The sequence below is a fragment of the Lagopus leucura genome, unplaced genomic scaffold (genome assembly GCF_019238085.1).
Source record: "Lagopus leucura isolate 7727_CA_CO unplaced genomic scaffold, USGS_WTPT01 Super-Scaffold_741, whole genome shotgun sequence".
NCBI classification, from domain to species: domain Eukaryota; kingdom Metazoa; phylum Chordata; class Aves; order Galliformes; family Phasianidae; genus Lagopus; species Lagopus leucura.
In genome coordinates, this window is record NW_024962256.1 from 11,240,453 (window position 1) to 11,265,624 (window position 25,172).

The 25,172-nt window shown below is 42.5% G+C and overlaps 1 protein-coding gene across 1 annotated transcript; it reads left to right on the forward strand.

Moving 5' to 3' along the window:
* The first annotated feature begins 3,106 nt into the window (after positions 1–3,106).
* GLRX3 (glutaredoxin 3) lies at positions 3,107–24,957 on the forward strand. The gene is made up of 11 exons (XM_042863769.1): positions 3,107–3,206; positions 7,833–7,941; positions 10,314–10,388; positions 10,964–11,165; positions 17,410–17,582; positions 17,685–17,746; positions 20,452–20,509; positions 22,030–22,082; positions 23,061–23,100; positions 23,183–23,275; positions 24,683–24,957. The coding sequence occupies exons 1-11, from the start codon at positions 3,136–3,138 to the stop codon at positions 24,731–24,733; spliced, it is 987 nt and encodes a 328-aa protein (XP_042719703.1). The 5' UTR covers positions 3,107–3,135; the 3' UTR covers positions 24,734–24,957.
* The last annotated feature ends 215 nt before the right edge of the window (positions 24,958–25,172 follow it).

Genomic DNA, 25,172 nt, shown 5'->3' on the forward strand with positions numbered 1-25,172 from the left:
CGCCTGGACCCGCTGCCGCTCCGGGCACTGCCTACCTCCCGCACGGGGCGGGGCCGGGGAACGGAGGGCAGTGTGCCCGGGCTTGGGGCGGTGAGCGGAGCTGCCCCGGGGGAGGTCGCTGAGCCGGCGTAGCTCGGAGTATCGCGGAAGGAGCGGAGCGCAGCAAGTTTTATCTGCTGTTATTTCTGCACGTCCTGAGCAATAACGGCGCTGTCGGGCTCCTCCCTACGTCGGGGTGACGGGGATGTGCGGGAGTGCAGCGCGGTGCTATGGGGAGTTGGGATGGGTCAGGCTGGAGAAGGAGGGAGCGTGTAAACAGGAGGGGGAACGGCTGCTTAAGAGGATGGATAGTGATAGGATAAGGGGAATGGTTTTAAACTGGGACAGGGGAGGTTGAGGTTGGATATGAGGAGGAAGTTTTTCAGCCAGAGGGTGGTGAGGCACTGGCACAGGTTGCCCAAGGAGGCTGTGGATGCCCCATCCCTGCAGGCATTCAAGGCCAGGCTGGATGTGGCTCTGGGCAGCCTGGGCTGCTGGTTGGTGACCTGCACACAGCAGGGGGTTGGAACTGGATGAGCGCTGTGCTCCTTTGCAACCCAGGCCATTCTGTGTTTCTGTGATTCTATGATATGATTCTCCTGCACCAGCTATCTCCCACCAAAAGGGAGAAAACAAAATGCATGGGAGGAAGTGTGACCTAGCAGAATCCAACAGAGCTCGTCACTCCCTGTTGCTGCATGTCACAGATAATATTAGAGTCTTCCTTTTAGGCTTTTTTTTCGTGGGTCTTGAGACCAGCACAGGCTTAACTCCTCTGTCGGGAACATCTAATACTCCACTTGTCTGTTCTGCTCTGCTAAATCAAGCTATTTGCATTGTCAAGCTATCCCTGGCATTCCTTCCAGTGCTTATTCTGCACTAGGGATCCAGTTGTACTTACACAGTATGCTCTGTCACATTCTTTGAGCCTGAGGGTGCACCACAAAAAATTAATCCACAGATTCTTTTTTTGTTGTTGTTGTTTTTAATTTAGCAATTGACATGCCTGATAGGAAAAAAAAAAAAAACAAAAAACCCTAAATCTGGGTAATCCAGTTTGCACAACATCTGAAGCATAACTCATTGCTGAGTTTGAACCAAGCCCAAATCCATTCACATCAAATCAGATTTATTTAATTATTTCAAGCCACCTTCCAATTCCACCCCCAAGAGCCTGTTTATGTTCCTTGCCAGTAGAGCCAGTGCTGCAGACTGGCTTCCCATTTTACATTCACATTCTCAGAACAATAGGATACACTACAGTCAAACAAGCATTTTGTGACACAGCCATCTAAATCTGCTGGAGTACAGCAGGTGAAAGGTTGGGAAATGTCAGCTGCATAGCCCCTTCCCACTGCTGTTACACCAAGAGCTGCCACATCTTAAGGCAAATTTCTGTCTTATTTAAATCACAGAATCAAAGAACGGCCTGGGTTGCAAAGGACCACAGTGATCATCTCATTTCAACTCCCCTGCTGTGTGCAGGTCGCCAACCAGCAGCCCAGGCTGCCCAGAGCCACATCCAGCCTGGCCTTGAATGCCTGCACGGATGGGGCATCCACAGCCTGAACCTATCTGAGAATACTTGCTCTTTATTTCATAGTGTTCACGCTACAAAATCTCTTAATCTCTCAAATCTACACAGTCTCTGATTCTGTGATTCTTCCAGACCAATTTTTTTAATCTTGTGTCATGCATCTGGGAGTGCAAATATAGAATCACAGGATCACAAAATTGCCCAGCTTAGAAAAGACCCTCAAGATCATCAAATCCAACCACAACCTAACTATGCTCCCCTAACTCTAACAACCCTCCACTAAATCACGTCCCTGAGCACCACATCCAAATGGTTTTTAAACACATCCAGGGACGGTGACTCAACCACTTCCCTGGGTAGCCTATTCCAGTGCTTAACAACCCTTTCTGTAAAGAAGTTTTTCCTGATATCCTGATAAACTTACCTTGCTGCAACTTAAAACCACGTGATATCAGGTTGTATCTTTGCTTATCATTATTTTTTTTCAGACTCTATTATGAGATCCAATCTTACCACTTTCAGTGTCCTGTGCCTGGCTCCTATTTTATTTAGTTTTACTTTACAGTGCACACACACCAATAAAGGCTATTTCTATACAGAAACATAGCTTATATATATTCTGAATACATCTCAGGGGCTCTGAAATGAGATGATTAGCACATGTAAAGCCATTCTTTTGCAAACTAACATTCTCAGGCTGGGCCAGCAATGTGAGCAGCACCATCTCTCTCCTTTTTGTGGCTCCCAGACTTGCACATCTCCTCTGTTAACCAAGTCCTTTGCAACTGGAGGTGAGCAGTAGATCAACTGGGCACTGTGGGAGCCCTGCCAGATTAATTTGGCCTGCTGCCTGTTGTTCAGTCTGGAGTCGTTGAAGCCCTGGGTTTCCCTGGGACCGTGCTGCCAAATACTCCATATGGGATGCCCAGAAATATAGCCTCGTGTTAGGGAGATTTAGGTCTCCGGCGTCTCAATGGGGCCATACATTTGTAACAGCAATCCTTGTTTCTACCTTCCAAATGAACCTTGAAAATGCCTCGCCAACCTTATTAAGGAGTGAGGCTTTAAATTATCTGACGTGGCTGTGGTTGACACAGGCTACAGAGGAAGACGTCCATTCTGAAGGACCACGTTTCTTATCCATTTCTTCCTGGCAATGTGGCCCATGATGAGAACAGCACAGATAGCTTTGCGAGCATCTTTTTAACAGCATCGGGATAAAGGCATATGAGATTTTTCATTGACCTCAACCTCAGGACCGCTTCATAAGCAAGGACCACTTACGGTTATCGGTCATTTCCACATTTAGGCACACCGCCGGCTGAAAGCGCAGCTTTGGCTTTAAAGCCTCTCAGAGGGGCGCAGCGCGCAGCTCCGCCCCGCGGCTCTGACTGACGGCTCTGACTGACGGCCGCCCTTCCCGCCACCGCCTCCTCAGCCTAGCGGCGCATGCGCAGAGGGGCGGGCAGCACCTGCGCGAGAGGTGCGGTCCCGTCTGCGCCTGCGCGGCCGTCACTCCCACGTGACCCCGCGCCGCTCCTCCTTCCTGCGGCGCGGCCATGGCGGCGGGGGAGGTGGTGACGGTTGGGTCTGCGGAGCAGTTCCAGCGGCTGCTGCAGCAGAAGGAGCGGTGAGGCCCGGCTGGGCTGCGGGGCGGCGTTCTGTGGGCTGAGGGAACGGGAGGCTCGGTGGGTAGGGAGGGTGGAGTGGCAGGCGCTGAGGTGCGGCCCCGGAGGGGGGGGAGAGACGTGAGGCCACGATAGGCCTCGGGCTGGGTGTGCTGGTAAGGTGCTGTGTGAGCCATCCTTCTTAAATGTGAGTCCGGGTGGGGGCTGTGAGAAAGAACCGTGCGGGCACTTCGTCGGGGTCTGTTGCGGTAGGATGTGGGGAAATGGTTTAAAGCATAAAGGGGGATGTTTAGGATGGGTGTAAGGAAAAAGCCTCACTTGTGGGAGGTGAAATGCAGAAGCTGTGCTCTGTCATGGAGTGGCACAAAGGTGCTGGAGGAGCTGGTGGCCAGGGCAGGCAGCACAGCTGCTCCCAAGCTCGCCTTTCAGCTTGCAGGGCTGGCAGGATGGATCCTATTAGGTATCCTATTGTATTGCTACCAAGGTTTCCTAGAATTGCTTTGGAAAAGGAGGTCTTTGAAGTCAGTGGTTCTGCATCTGAGTTGCTCTTAGCTCTGTATTCAGAGTATGTGCTCAGGTGACACGGCTTCTGTTCCTGTGCCAGTGTTGTGCTGCGTGCAAGACCATGGAAGTTTGGAGTGAGCTTGCATTGTTTGGTGGTGGAAGATACAAAATGGCTTGTAGGGCATCAATCTGCTGATTCTTGTGTCCAGGTAGATTAACAATAGTGCATATTTGTCTTCTTTATCTCCTGTTATCTGTGGTATTTGAGTTAGGGAAAGGGAGTTGAAGGCAGCAGAGTTGAGAATGAAATGGAAATATGTTGTCACAGTCATCAGAGCCTGCTAGGTTAAGCTTGTGAGAAGTAGCACGTGGTACCTGATTTGATGGGGTATCTGTTCACACAGCTGACTAACCTTTAAATGCTGTGCTTGATTTGTACCAAACAGTGGATGGGAAGCTGCATGTGAGCCAGCACTGTGCCCTCCCAGCCTGGGAAGCCAATCAAAAGAAGGGTGATCAGTAGTTCAGGGAGGTGATCCTACCCTTCTGCTGTGTGCTGGTGGGGCCTCACCTGGAGCACTGTGTCCAAATGTGGAGCTGTGATGCAGCTGTGGATGTCCCAATGCATTGCAGGGGATCAGACCAGGTGGCCTTTGGAGGTTCCTCCCAACTCAAACCACTCAGTGGCAGTTCTGAGTTAGAAGGCCTAGGTGCTCATCTTTCATACAGTGTGTTGGCTTTGGCAGGGAGGAGCTGCCGTCTGACAGTGGCAAAGACAAAAAGGGCTTTGGGAGCCTTCCTGAATGGCAGGTTTGGTGATGTTCTTCACTTGTTGTGGGGAGGCAGAGGCGTGGTGGCAGTTGTAACATCTTTAATTCATGACCTGTCTGTGTCTAAGTGGATTTGGTGTGGAGTGTTAATAGAAGTTGCTTTGTCAATGGCATTTCTATGCCATTTAGCTGCTGAGTTATCAGCAGCCTTTGAACATGGAAGGAGAGAAAACTGAAGAAATTGCTGGTGTGGGATAATGAAATTACCAGCCTCAGGTTCTTAATGACAGCTTAAAGAAACGTTGAGAAGCTTTGATTATTTTAGGAGGAAGTTTTTCCCCCAGAGGGTGGTGAGGCACTGGCACAGGTTGCCCAAGGAGGCTGTGGATGCCCCATCCCTGCAGGCATTCAAGGCCAGGCTGGATGTGGCTCTGGGCAGCCTGGGCTGCTGGTTGGCAACCTGCACACAGCAGGGGGTTGAAACAAGATGATCATTGTGCTCCTCTTCAACCCAAGCCATTCTAGGATTATTGGAGGAAGAGTCTTGATGAGCAACTTCCAATTCTTTCTGGAATTTCCCTTCTGCAGAGGGGCTGAGTGGGGATGTGGAAGGAATTCCACTCTCACACACACACATGCTTCTGTGCATGTACACAGGCTGAAATGAAAATATTTTCAGGAGCGAATTCAATATTTTGAAGTTATTCTCAGCAGCCAAAAAAAAAAAAGAAAAAAGCACCCCACAAGAAAAACCCACTGGTAGTTCTTCATTCACCCCAGAACTTAGGTCAGTTTTCTCTTTAATAGTTTTAATTATTTGACATGTACTTTTTTTTTGGCTCTTATTGAGTCGATAGTACTGACAGTTATCTTCCTCTGTTTGATTTGAAATATTTGGCTTTTTTTTGTTACTGCCAAGAAACCACAAACCCAAACTTTTGTTAACGACGTAATGTGGTGATGGAGTGATGGTTGGACTTGGTGATCAGTCATAGAATTTTTTTTTTTAAATCGTGTCATGTCTGGATGATATTAGAAGTTATGTATCAATGTACTTTTTACATTTAGATGATCAAAATGAAATTGAGAGTTAATGATGTCACTGTATTTCAAAATATTCACTTAAGTTATGAAGCAGGAAAGCAAAAGTTTCTTAAAGGAAGTCCGAAGTGATACAGGAAGAGAAGCTTCTGGAGAAGCTATCAGTATTTGTTACATCCTCTTTTTCTTGGTAGTGGTAATTTCTTACGGAATATCCTGGTTGGACCTAGGAAATGCTTTGTTTAGAACTATTGATGTGCTTCATTTCATTAACTCCTGATTTTCTTCCTTGCTTACTATTGTAAATTACTTCTGCATTTTTTTTCAAGCTTTGTTTATGAAGCCCTGGCACTGAGAGGGCAGTGTAATTAAATACAGAATGAATTTATCAACAAAAGAAAGCTGTGTGCAGTGTGTGCTGTGCAGTGTTAGGCTCCGTTGGCTCAGTTCTCACCAAAGTGTGGCTGTAGAGGTTTTGGAAGAACTCTGCTCTGCAGAGAGAGAACTGCTGCACGAGCTGCCTGTGCTGTCCCTTGCTGTCCCCTGCTGCTGCTTTTGTTCTCTAGGCAGACTCCATCCAAGAGAACATTACAAGTTTCCATGCTGAAACAGAGTTTCAGAATTAGTGAGTTTCAGAATTACCTTTGAGCAGTGACACCTGAGTGTTTTTTTTTTTTTTTAGAGAAGGAACCTCTGTCAAATCCTGTTTATAAGTAAAGAGTAAGTCATTAAAACGAGCCTTTACTGGGATTTCAGTGCTGGAAATCAGTTGTGGGAGGTGGAATGCAGAAGCTGTGCTCTGTCATGGAGTGGCACAAAGGTGCTGGAGGAGCTGGTGGCCAGGGCAGGCAGCACAGCTGCTCCCAAGCTCGCCTTTCAGCTTGCAGGGCTGGCAGGATGGATCCTATTAGGTATCCTATTGTGTTGCTACCAAGGTTTCCTAGAATTGCTTTGGAAAAGGAGGTCTTTGAAGTCAGTGGTTCTGCATCTGAGTTGCTCTTAGCTCTGTATTCAGAGTATGTGCTCAGGTGACACGGCTTCTGTTCCTGTGCCAGTGTTGTGCTGCGTGCAAGGCCATGGAAATTTGGAGTGAGCTTGCATTGTTTGGTGGTGGAAGATACAAAATGGCTTGTAGGGCATCAATCTGCTGATTCTTGTGTCCAGGTAGATTAACAATAGTACATGTTTGTCTTCTTTATCTCCTGTTATCTGTGGTATTTGAGTTAGGGAAAGGGAGTTGAAGGCAGCAGAGTTGAGAATGAAATGCAAATATGTTGTCACAGTCATCAGAGCCTGCTGGGGAGCTACAGGAAAGAAGAGGACAGGCTCTTTATCAGGGTCTGTGGTGATAGAACAAGGGGCAATGGCTTTAAGCTCAAAGAGGGCAGATTTAGGTTTGATACAAGAGAAAAGTCTTTTACAGGGAGGGCAGTGAGGCAGTGGAACAGGCTGCCCAGAGATGTGGTGGATGCTCCATCTCTGGAGACTTTCAAGGGCAGGCTGGATCAGGCCTTGGTGTCCTGGTTCACTGCAGGGGAGTTGGACTGGATGGCCCTCAGAGGCCTCTTCCGACTCTAAGGATTCTGTGATTCAAGAAAACCTTGAAGAAGAATAAGAAGTTGAAGAAATAAATGGCATTTCAGCATAAGAATTTTTAGCAAAGTCCCAGTTGACATTAATAAAAGTAGTCATTTTTCTCTGATGGGAAATCAAAGAGGCAGCACAGCAGTGGCACTGCGAGGAGAGGGCTATGGTGAAGGTGCTGAGCTGGGGCTCAGGGCTGAGGGGTGATGTGCAGGGTAGAGGGGTGGTATGCCTGGCTGGAGCTGTGGGGAAGTTGCAGCTCGAGGATGGATTCCGAGTGCTTGGCCTTCATGTGTTTCAGGAGCAGCTTCCTGGAGCTTCACCCCATCTCCAGTCTTGCTGCTCATTCTTTTTCCTGTCTGACATTCCTATAGCATGATTCTTTGCCATCAAAGTACATGACTAGTGGTTGGCAGCCCTGCACACAGCAGGGGATTGACACTAGATGATCACTGTGGTCCTTTTCAACCCAGGCCTTTGTGACTCTGACATTTTTTCTATCTACTGTGTTGCCTTAACAGAAGTGTTGGGTGTTGGTCTGTTTCCTGAGAAAGCAGTGAAGTTATTCTCTCTGTAAGTCATAGAAAAATGTTCCCAGTTTCACTTACTCAGTTTTCTTCCCAGGGAGATGTGGGTTTGTGTAAGTGTGTCTGTGACAAATGAAGCCTCTATAGCGCATAATTGTTACTTAAAAGTAAATGCTGTTATTTTTTTTTTTCCTTTTAATAGAGCACTTGTAGTTGTCCACTTCTGGGCACCATGGGCTCCCCAGTGTGCACAGATGAATGAGGTTATGGCCACTCTAGCAAAGGAACACACGCAGGTTACGTTTGTGCAGGTAAGTCCTCGAGGCCGGGCAGCCGAGGGTGTTGGGAACAGAGGAGAGCTGCTGTTTGATGTGTGAGTGGCATGTCACAGAGTGAGTGCAGCTGGCTTTGAAGATCTGCTTTGACTTGTTTGAAAACAGAGTTGAATATATGAAAAAGATGCATCAAAAAATGTGTCGGATAAAAGTTTTAAGTTCTTCCTTCCAAACTTGATACTCTATAGACAGCACCTTCATTTATCTTGGCACTTAAAGGAGGAAAAAAAAAAAGTAAGTCTACTAAAATACAATGAAGAGATGTCTTCTGTTAGCTACTTATCTAACAAATAAGCTTTTAAATTTATGCCTGCAGCTTCTCAGTCCTTCCCTTCTGTGTACAGCTGTATTTTTAGTGAATTTATTTTTCATCTGTGGATTTCAGGTTAATTTAGAAACAGTGTCCTTTTAAACATGCTACAGGTTTTGTTTGTTCTCATGATGATAGTTAGCCAAGTAGATCTAGAATTTGTATAGATACTTTTCTTAGTTTTCTGTGTGGTGCTTCAGAAGAAAAGAACAGCAGTCTTCTTGATGTTTAAAGGGGAGACAGTTCATGTTTCTGCAACATTGTCACTCTGATATGAGGATAGTGTTAGCACCAAGTGGTTGAGACATCAATGAGCTGCTGTATGTTTGTGACATCTTCTGCACATCCTAGAGAAGCAATGTGGAAGGGAAAAGGAATGAACTTCAACAGCGTGCTGTTTATTTTAAAACAACTTTTTCTTGTTAATGAGATGCTTGTATGATTATGGAGGCAGGGAGTAATGGAACAGCCAGCTTTGTGCAATTTCTGTGTTCCAGAGTAGCCAGGATTGGACTTTTCCCAGGCAGGAGCCTGTTAGCTCAGCAGATGGTTCAGGATGGCTAACCAAGAGCAGGGCAGTGCCCTGCCAGTCAGAACCCAGAGCGTTCTAGAGTAGAGCAAGTCATGAGGAAATGATCTTCAGAACTGACAGTAATTGCTGAAATGTTTTCAAATGTAATTCCTCAGTTTAGTTGCTGCCTGTCCTCGTTCTAAGATCCTTGCCTTGGTTGTTTTGTATTGAGAAACTGTTAGAAAAAGTCTTTTGAGAAGAGATACCAAGATGAGCAAGTTATTGAAATGCGAAATCTGTGTGTGTGTGACTCCAGCAGAGTGGAAAACAAATAGCTGGGTAAGTAGGGAACTTTACTGAAAAAGAAAATTACAGTTATGGAAATGGCTTTTAATCATTTGCCACTTAAAAGCTGATTAGAATCTATTTACAGTTTTCAGCTCACAGTTCTGAGTTACTCCATTGAGTTGCTTCTGTGTTGAGGAAGTTCCTTGAGAGCCTGCTGAGCTAGTGAACCAAAACGTGTTTTAATGCTCAAATGCTGAGATGTTTGCTGCCTTCAGTTGCAATAACTGGCAGGCCTCACTCTAAAACAGCTCAGTGAGGACAGATGTGTGGGCAGCTGTGAGCTGTTTGCTTTTGCTTGTTCCTGAATTGTCACTGTATGGATTGTGGAATAACACTGAAAGGCTTTTTCTTCTAGGTGCTGGATCACAGGTTTCTCCTTGAAACATATCTAGTAACACTTGTTTTCTTTACCATTAACTCTGCAGCTGCTGTAGAGCAAGTGTCTTAAACAGTCCTGTACTGTAAAACTTGTCACTCCAGTAAGCTTTTAGCCCATGCGTAGCAAACCATCAATTTAAGTCAATTAAAGGGCATGTTTGTACAGTGAATTGCTACCTTGTATAATTTCAAGGCGTGTTTCTGAAGGCTGAATAAAATTAGAACCAATAATGTGAACAAGCTTTGCACTCAGTGCTCAGTAGCATTGTAGGAGTTAAAAACAAAATTTAGCAGGCATCAGGAGCTTATTGAAGAAATGCTCCTTTTTGCTTCGTAATTTGCAGAAGGCTGCAAAAGTCACTCGTGATGTACTGCCCCTTGAAATTAGTCAATAGAGCAAACAGCAAGAATTGCTGTGGGCAGAAAATAAGCACTGTAATCATGACATAACTGGGGTCAATGATTTATGGATTTCAATATAGTAGTAGCTGCATATGATTGAAAATTTACTAGGTCACCAGTGCACCAAAAATTTTCCTCACAGCCTCCAGGCATCTTTTGAAATGTGCAACAAAATAAAAACCTCTGAACCTGTTTTGACTCTGTAGGCTCAGTGGATGACACGCCAGCGAGTCTCATTTAAATGCAAATATGTCACAAACTTGTGTGTCAAATTCCTTTTTAAATGTATAAAGCATCTCTAAGAACGTCTTAGACAGGTTTGACATCCACAATCAAACTTGAAAGAAGATTACGAAAATAAAACTATTTTTTTTCTCTCTCTTTGTTGCTGTTTTCCAGCTGGAAGCTGAAGCTGTGCCTGAAGTGTCTGAGAAATATGAAATTAGTTCTGTTCCAACGTTCTTATTCTTTAAGGTAAGAGAAGACAGGTTGAGAAGAAAAGGAGCTTTTAATATGTATATTTTTTTATGCTGCTAGGAGAGCAGAAGCTTGGTGAAAACTCAGTGGAGAAACATTTGTGTGTCTGATCTGACCTATCCAGAGGAATCTAAGAATCATTTCTGTATGCATTTTTTTGTGTAATTTTTCAGGGATTTCTTAATTGCTTTGGAGTTCTTAACAAGTTTTTATGTTAGCTGTCATACTTTTTTAGTAATGTTCTCTAGCTGTAGTGCTACAGCATGACATAAAAGAAGAAAACTCAACAGTCTTTTGGTAGAAATGACAAGCCTCTAAGGGGTGCATTTACCTGTGATGATAGAGTTCTTAATACTTCCTCTACCATTCTTTCAATGTAAGCTTTGCTAGCGTTGGGTAGCTAGCTAACAGAATGGTATGGGTCTTGAGTGTGCTGCTGCTAAAGATTGGCTACAAGATCAATGCACTAATGCAAAAACTTATGTATTTTATCTGGTGGTTTCACTATTTTTTGGGACAGTACACGTTCTGAATGCAGTCCTTTCACATAGCCTGTATTTTGGCTTCCTTAGAACTCCCAGAAAGTTGACAGATTAGATGGTGCTCATGCCCCAGAGCTGACCAAAAAAGTCCAGCGCCATGCGTCCAGCACTTCTGTTCCTGCTGGCTCTAATGACAGTGCAAAAGAAGATCTTAATGTTCGTCTGAAGAAACTCATCAATGCTGCCCCTTGCATGCTGTTTATGAAAGGGTCTCCAAAAGAACCTCGCTGTGGTAAGGATTTTCTGAAGGTCATGTTCAATGTGGCAGTGCTGTTTTTAGGCTACTTTAAGATTTGGAGTTGCATCCCGATGGTATCTTGCATGCTTAGAAGCATTAATAGAGGTCCTTGCTTACCTGCAGCTAAAGAGTTGTTGTGTGTTTGCTTCAGTTTTGGAAATGGCATCACAAATACTAGGTACTGTCTGAAGAATATGTGCAGTGCTATCCTTAAACATTCCTCATGTTCAGTCACTGTGTATTTTGTGCATCACTTCACCTGTTAAAATGTCAAATAGTCTCAAGAGTATGATTCAATTCGGGGAATAACAAGAATTAACTAACAGAATCACTGTTGCCATTTTGGATAAAGAAACCAAAGCTACACTAGCTGGTAAAACTGAAAGACAGTAGCGTGACTGCTACAGTGGAAAGGCTTTTACTTAAGCCTAGTTCTATAAACAGTGAGCATGAATTAAGAGGACTTGATTCCCAGCTGACTTGAAGTGTTTATCTGTAGGAAAGCAGGTAAACAAATATTAAAAAGCAAGGTTAGGTGCTGTGAAGCTGCTGCCTTTCTACTCAGGTGGTCTCAAGAAGTTGCTGCACAGTACTGATGCTTTGCTTGGCCTGCCTGCCTTCTAGGGACAGGTCTCAAGATAACAGCTTCAGTTTGTTTTCAGTTGTCAGTCAGCTTCTAACCCACCAGTGTTTTTCTTTCATACCTTAGTGAATTTTCAGCTTCTAGTTTTTGTGCTGTTATTTTCATGTATATAACTGCTCTCTAACCCCTATATCTCATCTTGGATTTTTTTTTTCTCCACCAACCGCCCCCCCCCCCAAAAAAAAAAAAAAAAAAAAAAAAACCCCAACAAACAACACCAAAGAGCAAAATGCAGTGTGGGAAAATAACCATTCCTCATCATTTATCTCCCAGATGTTTACTTGAAGTTTGAAGACTGTCTTGTTCAGGGGATGGTGGCAATATAATTATAAAATTATAAAACCAAAAGGTTAGAACAACTGGAGGGGGGAAGCTTGCAATGATTTGTCTCTATTCTCTCACCATATTGGTCTGGAGATTAAATATTGCAATGTCTACAGTTCCTTTTGTGAAGCAGCTGATGCTGAGATGTCTAAGATTAGATTCCTTTGCTATGTGTGCATGCCTCCTGTAAGGCCAGTTGTGCTAACTATATTGCAGGGCCAAAAAGATGAAGGAATTTACAAGTGTAACAGGAAAATCAGGAAAGAACTAGAAACAGTAACTCCTTACAGGCTGAGCTGCTGGCAATGAGCAAATATTTACAGAACCAATAGAGAGACAAGTGCTTAAATTGTTACATGAGACTCTCCACCCCTGTTGTGGTCGGTAAGTGTCCAACACCTGCTGCCCAGAGGCACATCAGTGCTTCTCCTACCCAGTCAGGAGCCCACAGATTGATCTGAGCTGGTGGCGTGGTGTGGTGAGTTAGGGATGTGCTATCAGCTGCCAGGCATCCTTGTGCTGTGCTAATGCTGCTTATCCTCTACACGTGGAAGATCTCATAATGGTTTAAGTATTAGATTTAGCTAACAAGTTTCAAATGCAGATATGCCTCTGTAGCCATCTCTTGCATGTTCCATTGGACTGTGTCCAGAAACTGAATGGGAGAGCTGTGTACAATTCTGTGATAATACCTGAAAGAAACCACATACACTGTTTACTTACGTGTGGAAAGGTGCAAATTGGAGCACGCTGATTTGGTGAAGATAATACAGACACGTGCTATGTGACTCTCAAAACAGTTTCTGCTGTTTTGCATTGTGTCTGTGCAGGCAGGATGTTACAGGATAGCTATTTGTATTTCAGGAATTGTGTCTGTAGCAGTGCTTATTGAAATTGAGCATTGGGTCCACAGGGTAAATAAGAGTCTCTTCATTAAGTTCAGGTGGCTTTAGGTCACGACCTGTGCTTGACAGACGGGGGAGCTGAGCAGAGTGGCGGTGACAGTGGATCTACTGCTTGGGCCTACTGGCATGGAATTACAGGGAGAAGCTGACTCTGCATGCGTTGGGCAGGAGAACTGTCTGTCTGTCAAATGCTGGTAATTGGAGGGAGCTTAGTACAGGGCTGGGTGCCTTTTTTTGAGAAGGAAAACTTGCATGTAAAAGAGACAATATTTGAAAGAGAAGTAGTGACACATCAGGTGTGTGTCAGCCTGGGCTGCGTGCTGCAGAGATGGGTGCTGCTGGGCAGGGCAGGAGGAGCCTGGCAGCTCAGCCCAGCACTTGTCTGGCCTGTGTGCCTCTTTCCTATTGCCTCTGCACTCAGTGCCTACACAGCATTCCAGCTGCTGTTAAATGTTTGCGTGCTGCTTTACCGTTGGTTGCTGTAAGAAGGTTGTAGAGGAACAAGTGCGTGAAAGAGGCATCCCAAACTGCATCAGGCTTCTACTATGTTAGTATTTGCGCAGTCTGTTTTTCCTCTTTATCCCTTTCAAATTTCAAGCCTGTTGTTTCTTTTCACTGCATTAACAAAGTGCCAGTATCGCTTCAGCAGGAACAGATCGAGGAATAACCCCAGATCTCAGGGCTTCCACGTGCGTTGTGCTGTTGCGTGTTTGGGGTTACAGGAGTTGTGTGTGTGAGCTGGTGAAGTTGCATCTATGTATCTGTAGTTTTGTGCTGTGTAACAGTGTAACTACAAGTGCTTGCAAGTTGATGTGGTCGTAGGAATTGTAGATTGTTTTCTTTAGGAATTGGAATTTTGGCTTATTCTGAAGTAGATCTGTGAAATGCAACTGTTGGTACATCCTATAATAACTACGTAATAGGGCAGTGCTCTGATGAGCTCCATATATTTGTGCCTACATCAGGGCTTCCTGCAGCCTCGGTTATTCAGATGTGTGCTTTGGATTGAGCTGTGTTGGGTGCAGATGTAGCAGTGCTGCAGGTGGACCTGCTGTGCTGGTGTTGCTGAATGAAGAACTGGTTTCCCAGAGGGCAGTGAGCAGAATGCCAGGCAGATCTGTTGGGCAGGGAGAAGGAAGGCCCTTTGTGGATTTTTGTGTGTTAAAGTTACTGATGGGAGAGTTGCAAGGCTAAATAAAAAACATGGAAGCACGAACCAAAAAGGCATTTCTAGACATCAAAGCTAAGGAGTGCTACTTTGGGGTAAACCCAGTATGGAAAGCAGATTAATGGCATAGCACAGGCTCACTTGCCTTGCATTAACATGATAAAGTAGGCATTTCTTCAAACCTGAAAAATGCACAGGAGGTCCTTGCCTAAATAAATGTATGTGTTAAAACGTAATGCAATAGAAAATAACCTGAACTTACGGCTCTTAATTTTGTAATTAAATATTATACTTGCTTTAGAATGCTTTGGCAGCTCCTGGCAGTAGCTGGGAGATGTCAGTAAGTTGGCTTTCACATCCTGCCGAGGACAGAGCCTTTTTCAAGGTGAGATGATGTAACGCTTTGTCAAAGATAGTTCAGATCTACTCTAAGAGCAATAGGAATAATATAAATATAATTGAATAAAGAGCCGTGCCTGTTGAAAGAAGACATTTGCAACGTGAATCAATTTGGTGCAAAGAATAGACCAGATGTCTTCCGTGCAGTTGGTGAGCAGTTGGGATCCCTATCCATCAGTGGATTTTGAGGTCTTCTGTAGCTTATGATTTCCTTGCTGGAAAAGCCAGCTAAGCACAGTGTAAAGCAAGGCTGAGTGCTTATTGGCAGCTGTGTGTGATTGCTGTGTTGTTTCATCAGGTTCTTCTGGCCTGTGCAAGTATTTGTTTGCTTCATTGATGAAGCCGTTTATTCAGGCTGTTTTTATCTCTGCAGTAGCTGGAGTGGCACTTGTGATTTTTCCAGATAATTGCTTAAAGTGTTTGTTTGCAGTTTAATTATTACTCGCAATGCTCGTGATGTATTTCTTCAGAAACTCAGCCTCAATCTTTTCTTACAAAACTAAAGCTGCTCTGACACTTTGTCCCCAAGCATAACACTTGAAGGCTGCGACCATAACCCTTCAAAATGAAACGCAACCAATCAATCTTTCTAGTTTGCATGCAGTTGCCTACAGCTAAAATAAAGCTTCCCCCCGCCCCGTCTCTTACAGTAGAAATGAGTTAATGCATTGGTGATGGAATAACCATCAGCAGTCGGCCTTTAGCTGTTTACTAATGAACTCCCAGATGGATGGAAGGGAAAAAAAAATATCAGAATCCGTGTTTTACTTCAGGCTGTACATGAACTTAACACTTCAGTTGTAGAAAGAAAAGCAACTTAGATGCCATACATATAAACACTGCTATTTCATATCTCAATAAATTCTAGATGGTGAAAACTGCAGAAAGCTATAGTAAAAAATCCATATTTCAAAAACTAATAGGTGGCCGTGTGAGCTGAAATCAAAGGTTACTTTTGTATGGCCCTCTGATTCTTTTTTCCCATTTAAAGCTCTTTATTTCTTTTTTCCCCTTATTAAAGCCTTTAAGCATGGTCTTTTATTTAACACTTGTGTAGAGGTTTTCATTTGTGTTTGTTGGAGTTGTTTTAGGGAATTGGTGGGATTGCAAGGGCATTTGACTCTGAAGCAGAAAGAGTTGGCAGATATAAAACATACATTATCATCATAGTGTTCTGTGGGCAAATTCTCATGGATCACTTTAGCAAGCCCTACAAGTGAGGTAGGAGGCTGTACATCATTAGAAGGGATGAGCATGGGAGCAACTGCAGGAGGTGTTGGAATATTTAGGATAAAGATCATGTGTTAGAAAGGAGGCAGAGCTGCAGAGCATTTCAGTGTTGTTCTTCTGTATTTAGCAGTTTTCATAGCAGGGCAAGCAGAGAAACAGTGGGGTTGTGAATGGAGTTTTGATCATCAGTCCTAACAATCGAGTGCTGGGCATCCTTGTGCTGTAATTACTGCAGTCTTCTCATCTATTTTCTTTATGGAGTAAATATCCACAGAATGAATCACAGAACTGTAGAATGGCCTGGGTTGCAAAGGACCACGATGTTCATCTAATTCCAACCCCCTGCTGTGTGCAGGGTCACCAGGCTGCCCAGAGCCACATCCAGCCTGGCCTTGAATGCCTGCAGGGATGGGGGCAACATCTGCTGGGCTGCTATCTTCTGCAGGGCAACTTGTGCTCTGCATAGTGGAAGTGTTAAGTGGATGATGACGGCTTTGAGCATCCAATTCTAAGTTGTTGTTTTTTTCAGATTAACCTGTAAAGAATGGACCTGTTGATGTGAAGGATACAGCCTGGGTAGCGTGACTCTGTTTTGTTTTAAAGTAACTTTGAAGGATTTTAAGGGAGAGCAGCTTTAAAAAGAATCTTTTAAAAACATCGATGTAGTGTTTCATTTTCATAGGAGAATTATTTGCAAAATGAATTTTTTTTGTTGATTTTTCTTCAAGCTTAAGAAGATTTGGATGAGTTTTCGAATGCTAGAACTGTCGTGCATGTGAGATTTTCTACATATAAAGTGATTTTCTTAGGAAGAATATTGTTAGGTACAGAAGGGAGAGATCTTTTTTCCTCTTTGGTTGACTGCAAATATTTGTTATATCTGAATGTTTGCATTGTAATGGCCAGTGCTTAATGTTCTTCTGAAAAGGTGCTATCAGAGCTATGGCTTCGTGTCCTGAGAAGAAAACAAAGCACATTATACACATGTCACAGGGATAATAAAGTAATATAATGTGCTCATGAATGTAGGGTTTAAAAAGGCCGGAAGGAAGGGAAGGATATGCTCTCAAAGGAAAACTATTAAAAACAAAATAATAGCCAAGTTTCTAATTTAAATTAGTGAAATGCAATCAGGTTTGAATCCTGAATCCTGCTTGGTTTGTCAACCTCATCTCCTTTCAGTGTAGGAGATAAGTAACTGGCGGAAGAAACAGCAATTAAAGCAGAGGGGAAAAATGAAGGCTGCTGAAGGTGCTCTTCTAGTAACTGAGCAGCTTTTCTTTGGGAGCTGAAGGGAGAAGGACTGGAGGAGGCAGGATAAGGGAATCTGTTCAATATTGCTTTGGTTGCATGCTGGAACAACAGGCATGTATACAAAGGCCATCGGGTGGCTCTGCATGTAGTGAATTCCTTACTTAGCAAGCTGTCCATGTACTCAGGCTTTGTAATCCCAGTAATAAATATGCTTTTTCCTCCTTTGTAACATCTGAGGTTTTTAATAGAGAATTGTGTATTTTTGTTGAATAAAGTTTAGTGCTTAAAATTCTGTATAATTCCTCTTTTTTGCAGGTTTCAGCAAACAGATGGTGGAGATACTGAACAAACATGGTATTTCATTTAGCAGTTTTGATATTTTTTCTGATGAAGAAGTTCGTCAGGGGCTGAAAACATACTCTAATTGGCCAACTTATCCACAGTTGTATGTAGCTGGAGAGCTAATAGGTGGACTTGATATTATCAAGGTTAGAAACTGAGAAATTTCTAGTTCTGGTAATTGGGAGAAGCATATGGTTTTGGGTTCTTTTGGTTTTACGTCTGGTTTTTGTCCTCCCCTGTCTCCCTAGGAACTTGAGGCTTCTGGAGAACTGGACACAGTCTGTCCCAAGGCACAGAAGTTAGAGGACAGGTATGATGTATTCTGTCATTATTTTCAGGGGGTCCTTATTTTTGAGGTGTCCTTCTCAGTTTTACAAGTGAACACTCTTACATACATTCTATACAAATTGGTACTTTGTTTTATCAGATGATAATCATAGGATCTTAGAATAGTTTAAATTTGGAAGACTGAAGATCATCTTTAAAGGCCATCTAGTTCCAAACTCCTTAATGTGGACAGGAAGACCTTCCATGAGATCAAACTGCTCAAGAACCCAAAGTTTTCTTCTAATGTGAGCATTCCTGCTGTATTCAAGTTGTTCAGTATGTTCTATTTTCTGTGTAGTAAGCATCATTCTATATAAAAGTATGAAGCTGTGCTGCTCTTTGCTTGCAATTATATTTGTACTGTTTTCTGATAGCAGGCAATGATGTAAGAATTTATGAAGATAACTACAGAAATCCTCCTCTGAGCACACTAATAACTGAGGCTATCTTTATTTGGCATAAACTTCATGATGTTAATGTAAGGAAAAAACCTCAGGTTTCTCTCCTCGTTTTTCTTGATTGCTCATGTCCTTCAGTTCATGTTTTCTCTCACCTTGGCCACATGAACATATGCTACATCAGTAGGAAATGCAGCATCCTGAATCACATGTAATATCTGGAAACCAATCTGTCCTCCTTTAACCTTCCCGTTTGAAGGTGTGCACCTGTTTGAAATTCTAACATGCCCCAGGCAGTGCAGCTCCAGACATCCGAGGGGTCCTTGTGTTGGAGAAGATGCTAGGATGTGTGGCTTTTTTTTTCTAGTTTGTGTGCATAGTGCTGTTAAAACATGCAAACTGAGGGTGATTTACCAGGAGGACAGCCTGTGCCTTGAAGGCAAATGTGTAAGCATAGATTTCCCACTTGTTGTCTGAAGACGATAAGAAATAAGAGCGAGCTTTGCAAACCACCAGATAAGTCTGCTGCTGCTCCTCTCCCCTTCTCATCCCAGCAGAGAGCTAACTTAATGCAACGCGTTTTGTTGCATGAATAAGGTGCACTTGGACAGTTGTATACTTTTGAATTCCCTTTTCAATTGAAATGTGGTAGAGGTTCAGTATTGTTGCTCTAGTAGGGTAATTTGTAAATTGCCTCACCGACACCACAGAAAACTTAACTTCTGCAGCTTGAGACTAAATTATGACTAGAAGTTACATTGCTTCAGTGTTGTTTTTAAAAATTGATTCTAGGAAACTTCCTCTGGTCTCTTAATTCTTTCTGCAAGCTTGGATAGCTTGCAACTTCATCAAATTCATACCTGGCTTTTGCTTTGCTTAGTCTTGAGGCAGATAAGCTGATTTGCAGTGTCCTGCACTTATCGAATGTGTTTTAATGCATCAGTGTCGCTGGTATGGCAAATTTCTCTATAAAGGAGCAGCATCAGCTTTTGAACAGCTGTGTGAAGCTGTTCTCAGTTTTATCAAATGTTGATGTAGAAATGACCTGAAGGCAACCTGGCTGAAAAAGTACCACATGAGTTGCATCTGATCCTCATTGCCTGGTTTGCTCTTCATCATTTAGTAGGTGTTTGTTTTTTAGCAGTGTCATGCAGTGTTCTTCTGAGCTGTGTTTTTGTGTGATGGCTGGGAAGTTCAGTACTGTGACATGCATTTATTACTCTTTGTAGCAAACCTCATAGTTAGTTTTGGCACACTTTACATCTCTTTCAGACTACATTCATGCTATCAGTCGCTCGTAAGAAAAACCCTGTGAGCTACCTGGTCAAACACTAAGACTTAATAAAACGAAGGAAATTGGTAGTAAAATCTATTTAATACTCAATTATATTCCTTTACTCAGTGCTTGATCTCTTCCCATTGCTGAACTGCATCTTCTTTTGAAATCAGCCTGGAAAATGGACTCTGGAAATTGCTGCTTTCTCTGAGCAGATCTGTTGCTAGGGGAAGTTGCTCTAGCAGTTAATGTACCTGTTGTTCCTTATGCTGGAGGCCATTTGGATGGCAAAGTTGTTGGTTTTAGCTTTGTATGCAAACATGCAATTTGTTGGTTTTTTTTAATTATTATTTCAGGGAGATCCTGGATTCTGTGGTCTGGGATCATTTTGCGCGAGCAGTGCAAAGTGACATTTTAGAGAAAATAACCACCTGCTATGTGTGCTATAGAGGATAATATCCTGTTAGCAGGAAGCAGCAGGACAGGAGGCTTAGCTAGCTCTTCCCATCAACTGTCACAGAGCACAATTCCTACAAGGAGAAGGAAAGACTTGAGGCTGTCTAATGTGGGTGAACCAGAAGCAGCCAGGGCACAGTGGGGCAAAACGGACCCATCCCTGAATTTCAGTGGTGGTTTGTTTTTGATGATTGCCTGGCTTACAGACACTGTGTATGGCTCTTACTCTACAGAACTGTCTTACGTGGAGAGTAAGAAGCATTATATTGCATTCAATGTGTGCAAGTCAATAGATCACAAAATGAAGGTACTGCGTTAGGAGTATCCTATGTTTTTCCTAATTTTGTTATTTAATACCTAAAGAGCAACCTAGAAATGTCAATTATTGCCTAAAAGTAACAAGATTGTTCAGTCTTATTGACTAAAGTTACTGTAAACAATATAAATGGAAGTGCTCAGAGCACTGCTTTAAATGCATTTGATAAAGCTATAAGTTGCTATCTTTCCACCTGGATAATAACTGAGCTGTTTTGTCTTCCTGTTCCCTCCTTCCTGTAGGCTTAAAAGCTTGATAAACAAAGCTCCTGTAATGCTTTTTATGAAGGGAAGCAAACAGGTAAGATTACAAAAGTATTTTGCAACACTTAAGCAGCTTCTTTCCCTTGTTCCTTTGCTTAATAAAAATCAGTGGTTCTGGGAAGTTATTTGTCCTCTTATTTGGTGCTTCTGTATGAAAGAGAAGAGCAGTCAGAGTTTTATCAGGTTGAAATATTTATTGCTGAAATGCTGGTTGCATTTATACAGGCCAGGCATGAAATTCCCTGACTATAGTGACATCTGTCAATTGACCTGCAACACAGGAATGAATGGAAGAAGTGCGTGCGTCGTTTTGGTCTGGGCTTATTGATTGCGTTCACAGCTAATGGGTTTTCTTCTGCTGTTCAGAATGCTGTGGCTAGTATCTGTCCTACTTGGAGCATACACTTCTACTGTTACTTGACACTTCAGCTTTGACTACATGTTCTTAGGAGTTTCCCTCTCTTGACCTGTTGCATTGGATTCCCTATCCTTTTCAATTTCTCGGATTTTTATGATGCATTTGAAACAACTGCATTTGGAGGAGGAAAAAAAAAAGCTGCCAGATGTTTTTTTGAGACTAAAATACAGTGCCACATACTATAAAAAATCACTCCTAACACATGGAATGATGTATGCCTGGTGACTTTGAGCTGAGATTAATTACCTTTCTCAATGGAAATAAAGGTAGTGATCAAAGAGAGAACTGTGAACAATTAGGTGTAAAGTAGTAGCAAATAACTGTCAACTAAAAGTTCAGTCTGTTTCTTTGTGTTGCGTCCTCAAAATAACTGTGGGATAAATTGTTCCCTATTGAACAGGAAGATGCTGCAGTTCTTCCTGTCAAAATGACTTACTGGCACCTAGCTTAAACTCTTCATTGGAGTATTGGAATGTACTCTCTGTACTCTAAGCAATAATTATAGTTGCTGGTTGTATACAGGTGTTTTATTTAGAAGTGATAAAGATGGGGGACTGATTTTATTCATGTGATTTCTTTCCATTTTATTTTCACATTTGCTCCCTAAACCTGCTAGATCTATTTAGAAAATACACTTGTGAGAGTGTTTGTCTAAGCAGTTTCATAGCCGCTGGAACCCTGGAGGTTGTGCTGACTCACTGAAGCAGTGGTGGTGATGCCATCCAGAGAAACTTAAGCTATGCTTTGGGTCCAGGAGAATCTCATGAGGTTCAGCAAAGCCAAGTGCAGGATCTTGCACATGGGTCACAGCGATCCCACTATCAATAGCAGCTGGGCAATGTAAGGATAAAGCACAGCCCTGCCAAAAAGGACCTGGGGGTGCTGTTGGATGGTGTCTGGACATGAGCCAGCAGTGTGTCCTCACAGCCCTGAAGCCAACTGTGACCTGGGCTGCACACGAAGAAGCATGGCCAGCAGGTCAGCCTGGATGGCACTGATCTAAGGGATCAGTACTGCTTATTCAGTAAGGTCTCATTAGCAACAGATTTATAGCAGTTATAGTGTAACTTGAGCTGGAATTTGGAGGATCAAACATAGCAGAAATGTTTTAATCTGTTTTTTTTTTTTTTGTCTTCTAGTCTGCAAAATGTGGATTCAGCAAGCAAATTATAGAAATCATAAACAATACTGGGTATGTAAGTTTTGATTTAATTTACCCCTTCTGTTTTAAGGGGAAAAACAGTAGTGGAAAACTTCCCAGGATGTTGCTATTTTGTTCAGAAGTATCGAAGTATCCCTGTGTGAAACCCACAGCATGAATCCCTACTACATTCATTTGACACAGTGTCAGTTGTGGTCGGATATTACACTGCTTCAGCACTGCTTCATAGTGATTGCCTTGTTGTGATTAAACAGATTATTGCAACAGTGGATAATTTTATTTTTTTTTTGCTGTTGACATTAAAGAAATCCTTCCATCCTATGCTTATCCAATAGGATAAGCAGCTCCTTTTAGAAATCCCTCATGATCAGTTTTCTTAATCTTGGAGCTTCTCACATGGTCTCAATTTTCTTCTTCAAAGCAGTTCCTTCTGTAGTCAGAGATGAGTATGATCTTTCTTTGCATAAACTCGTCTTTTGGGTGCACTGCTAGTTTGAGGTTAAACAGTTGTCTTGATAACTAGATCTTAGGATGAGGTTTTTCTTTTTAGATAACTAGAAAACTGTATCTATCAATGCACAGCATGGAAATAAGTTGTTATTCAAACTGCTATTCCTTGTCATTGACCCTATCCACTAGCAGGAAGCTGCATGCTTCCCAGTTGTTGGAGAATGACACCTCAGAGTACAAAGCAGCCAGAACTCAGATTTACACTGACTTGTTTTTTTGTTTTTTTTTTTTTGCAAGTAATACATGAAGTAACTGTAGCTGGATGACTCCTCAGTGAAAACTTGCAAAGCATGGAATTCTTTTGAAGCTAATACTGAACAGAATTGCTTTGATCAGTCAGAGCATCGACCACACAGCTTAATTCTGTGTCACATTATGCTGTTATCTCTGTGCACTGAGAAGCTGGCCATGGAACTAGACTTGATGTTAGTTCTTCATGCCTAAGGAGCTGACTTTTTCCCTCCTTTTACCATCTCTTTTTTTCCTCTCTCTTTCTAGTGTTGATTATGAGACATTTGACATACTGGAGGACGAAGAGGTAATCAAGTATTTCCATCACTGTGGAATTCACTGTTGCTTTCACTGAAGTTGAAGCTCACACTTACAGTTGTTTTTCTTAGGTGCGGCAAGGACTGAAAACCTACTCAAACTGGCCAACATACCCTCAGCTGTACGTGAAAGGTGAACTCGTTGGAGGGTTGGATATTGTTAAGGTAAGAATGGGAGAACCTCGAAATGTAAATTTACCACTTGTTTAACACTGTAAAAAATGTTTTCTGCCCATAACATACAGAAGTTCCTGGTAGTGGCCCATGATCTTGGAACTGAATGGCTTGGTTGCTTTTACTGTGCCTTCCATTAGCTCAACGTACGCTTGAAAGGAGCTCTAAATCTCTAGCATTCTCATATGCCAAGATTTAGCAGTGAAATGTATTTTCTTGACAGCAGTCAATTACTGTTACTGTAAAGACCATTTTTACCCTGTAGGTGTATTTTTACAGGGTTCTCTTCTTTGTTTTACTTCTGACATTGCTTTCCTCAAATAAGGTGGGTGAGACATTTTTTCCCGAGCAAACAGTCTCATTCCTAGGAAAAAGCAAAGTTTATTGTAGCTGTTTGAACACAGCCTGAAGCAACAAAAATAGATCTGCATCTGTTACTGTGGTTTTTGATTTTTGTAACAGCAGCCACAGTGTTCTAAACCCCAAATACTCCTGAGCCCATTCTTGTCTGAATGTTTTATAGCCAATTCCTCAGACGCTGCAACTCTTGGGAAGATGCAATCAATAAATCTCATTTAGTTCTAAAAATACTGGTATTACTTAAATTATATAGATTACTTTAATTTTATTTATTTAACAAGTGTGTGGGTGATTTCGGTGATCAGTAAGTATAGTCTTGGGCATTGCAGAGATGCTGCAGAAGTCTGGTCTCACTGGCATTTGAATTTAAGTTGTCTGTTTGCATTGCTGGCTCACAGTAAATTGTATGGGTAGATGAATGTTGTCAGCCCTCTAAAATGCATTCTATTATGTAGCATAATATGGAATAAAGCTGAGATAGAACTGTTTCTCTTGAGATTTGGGAAAAGAATATATACTCCACAGTATGTGTTACTTTAAAGCCATCTCATAGTTTTTTTTCTGATAAGTTAGCCTTAGAACTTGAGTTAAACCACACAGATAATATGGGCAAGTACCTCTCAGTTATGGCTCACAGATTTCTCTGTCTTGTTAGTCACTGGCACACACTATAACAAGGTCTGTCAGTGCATGGTAGTTGTTTTTTCACTTTGTGGGAAGCTTTTGGGTGTAAAATTCTGTGTATGCTCAGTTCTATCTAGGAGGGCACATGCCAGAGGATTTACCTGGTAAAGTTGATAACAATTATTTTGAGGACTTCTCTTCTCCCTAAGGAAGTTTCCTCTTTGGCTTGGAAGGTACCAAATAGAATTTAAAGGCGATGTTACAAAGAACCTTGGTCTAGAGGGACCTCTAGTGGGTCATCTGCTTCATCCCCCTAATGCTCACTGAACTGAGCTGTAAACTGCTCCTATTGAAATGTGTTAATGTGACACAGGGTGCATGTAGTGACTAATTGTTGGGTCTGTGTCTTTACAGGAACTAAAAGAAAGCGGCGAGTTGTTGCCTATTCTGAAGGGAGAAAATTAATGTCCAAGGTCAGCAGTGGGAACTGAAGTTCTTTGAACAATTACTCATTGGTAGATTATATTGGAGCAGTATAATGTGACTTAACCCTGTGGAACCAATCAGAAGTAAATAAAGGCTTCTTATGTACTCTGTCACAAGACCCTGCTGCATCTGAAAGTGTGTTTCCACTGAAGATAGAAACCTGTCAAGATCTTCAAATTCAATTAAAACATAATGCTAGAGGAGTTTGGGGTGTTTCTTACACTTCCTAATGTATTCATTGCATCTAGATGTTTAAGAATCGAGTAATGACAGCACTGTCTGTTGTACTTTATATAGGGCTAAATTGATCTATCATTAGGAAAATATTAATGGGAATGCCTCTGGTATGGAACTTAATAACTTTCTGTCCCTGCTAATAATTGTTTTCACGTCTAGTGAGTGAGAAAAATGCTGTTGA

Excerpts from the sequence above, each read along its gene's own strand:
- GLRX3 (XM_042863769.1), top strand. The coding sequence starts at position 3,136 with ATGGCGGCGGGGGAGGTGGTGACGGTTGGGTCTGCGGAGCAGTTCCAG. Across the intron at positions 17,583-17,684 it reads GTGGACTTGATATTATCAAG|GAACTTGAGGCTTCTGGAGA; the intron begins GTTAGAAACTGA and ends CTGTCTCCCTAG. Across the intron at positions 23,101-23,182 it reads ACATACTGGAGGACGAAGAG|GTGCGGCAAGGACTGAAAAC; the intron begins GTAATCAAGTAT and ends TGTTTTTCTTAG.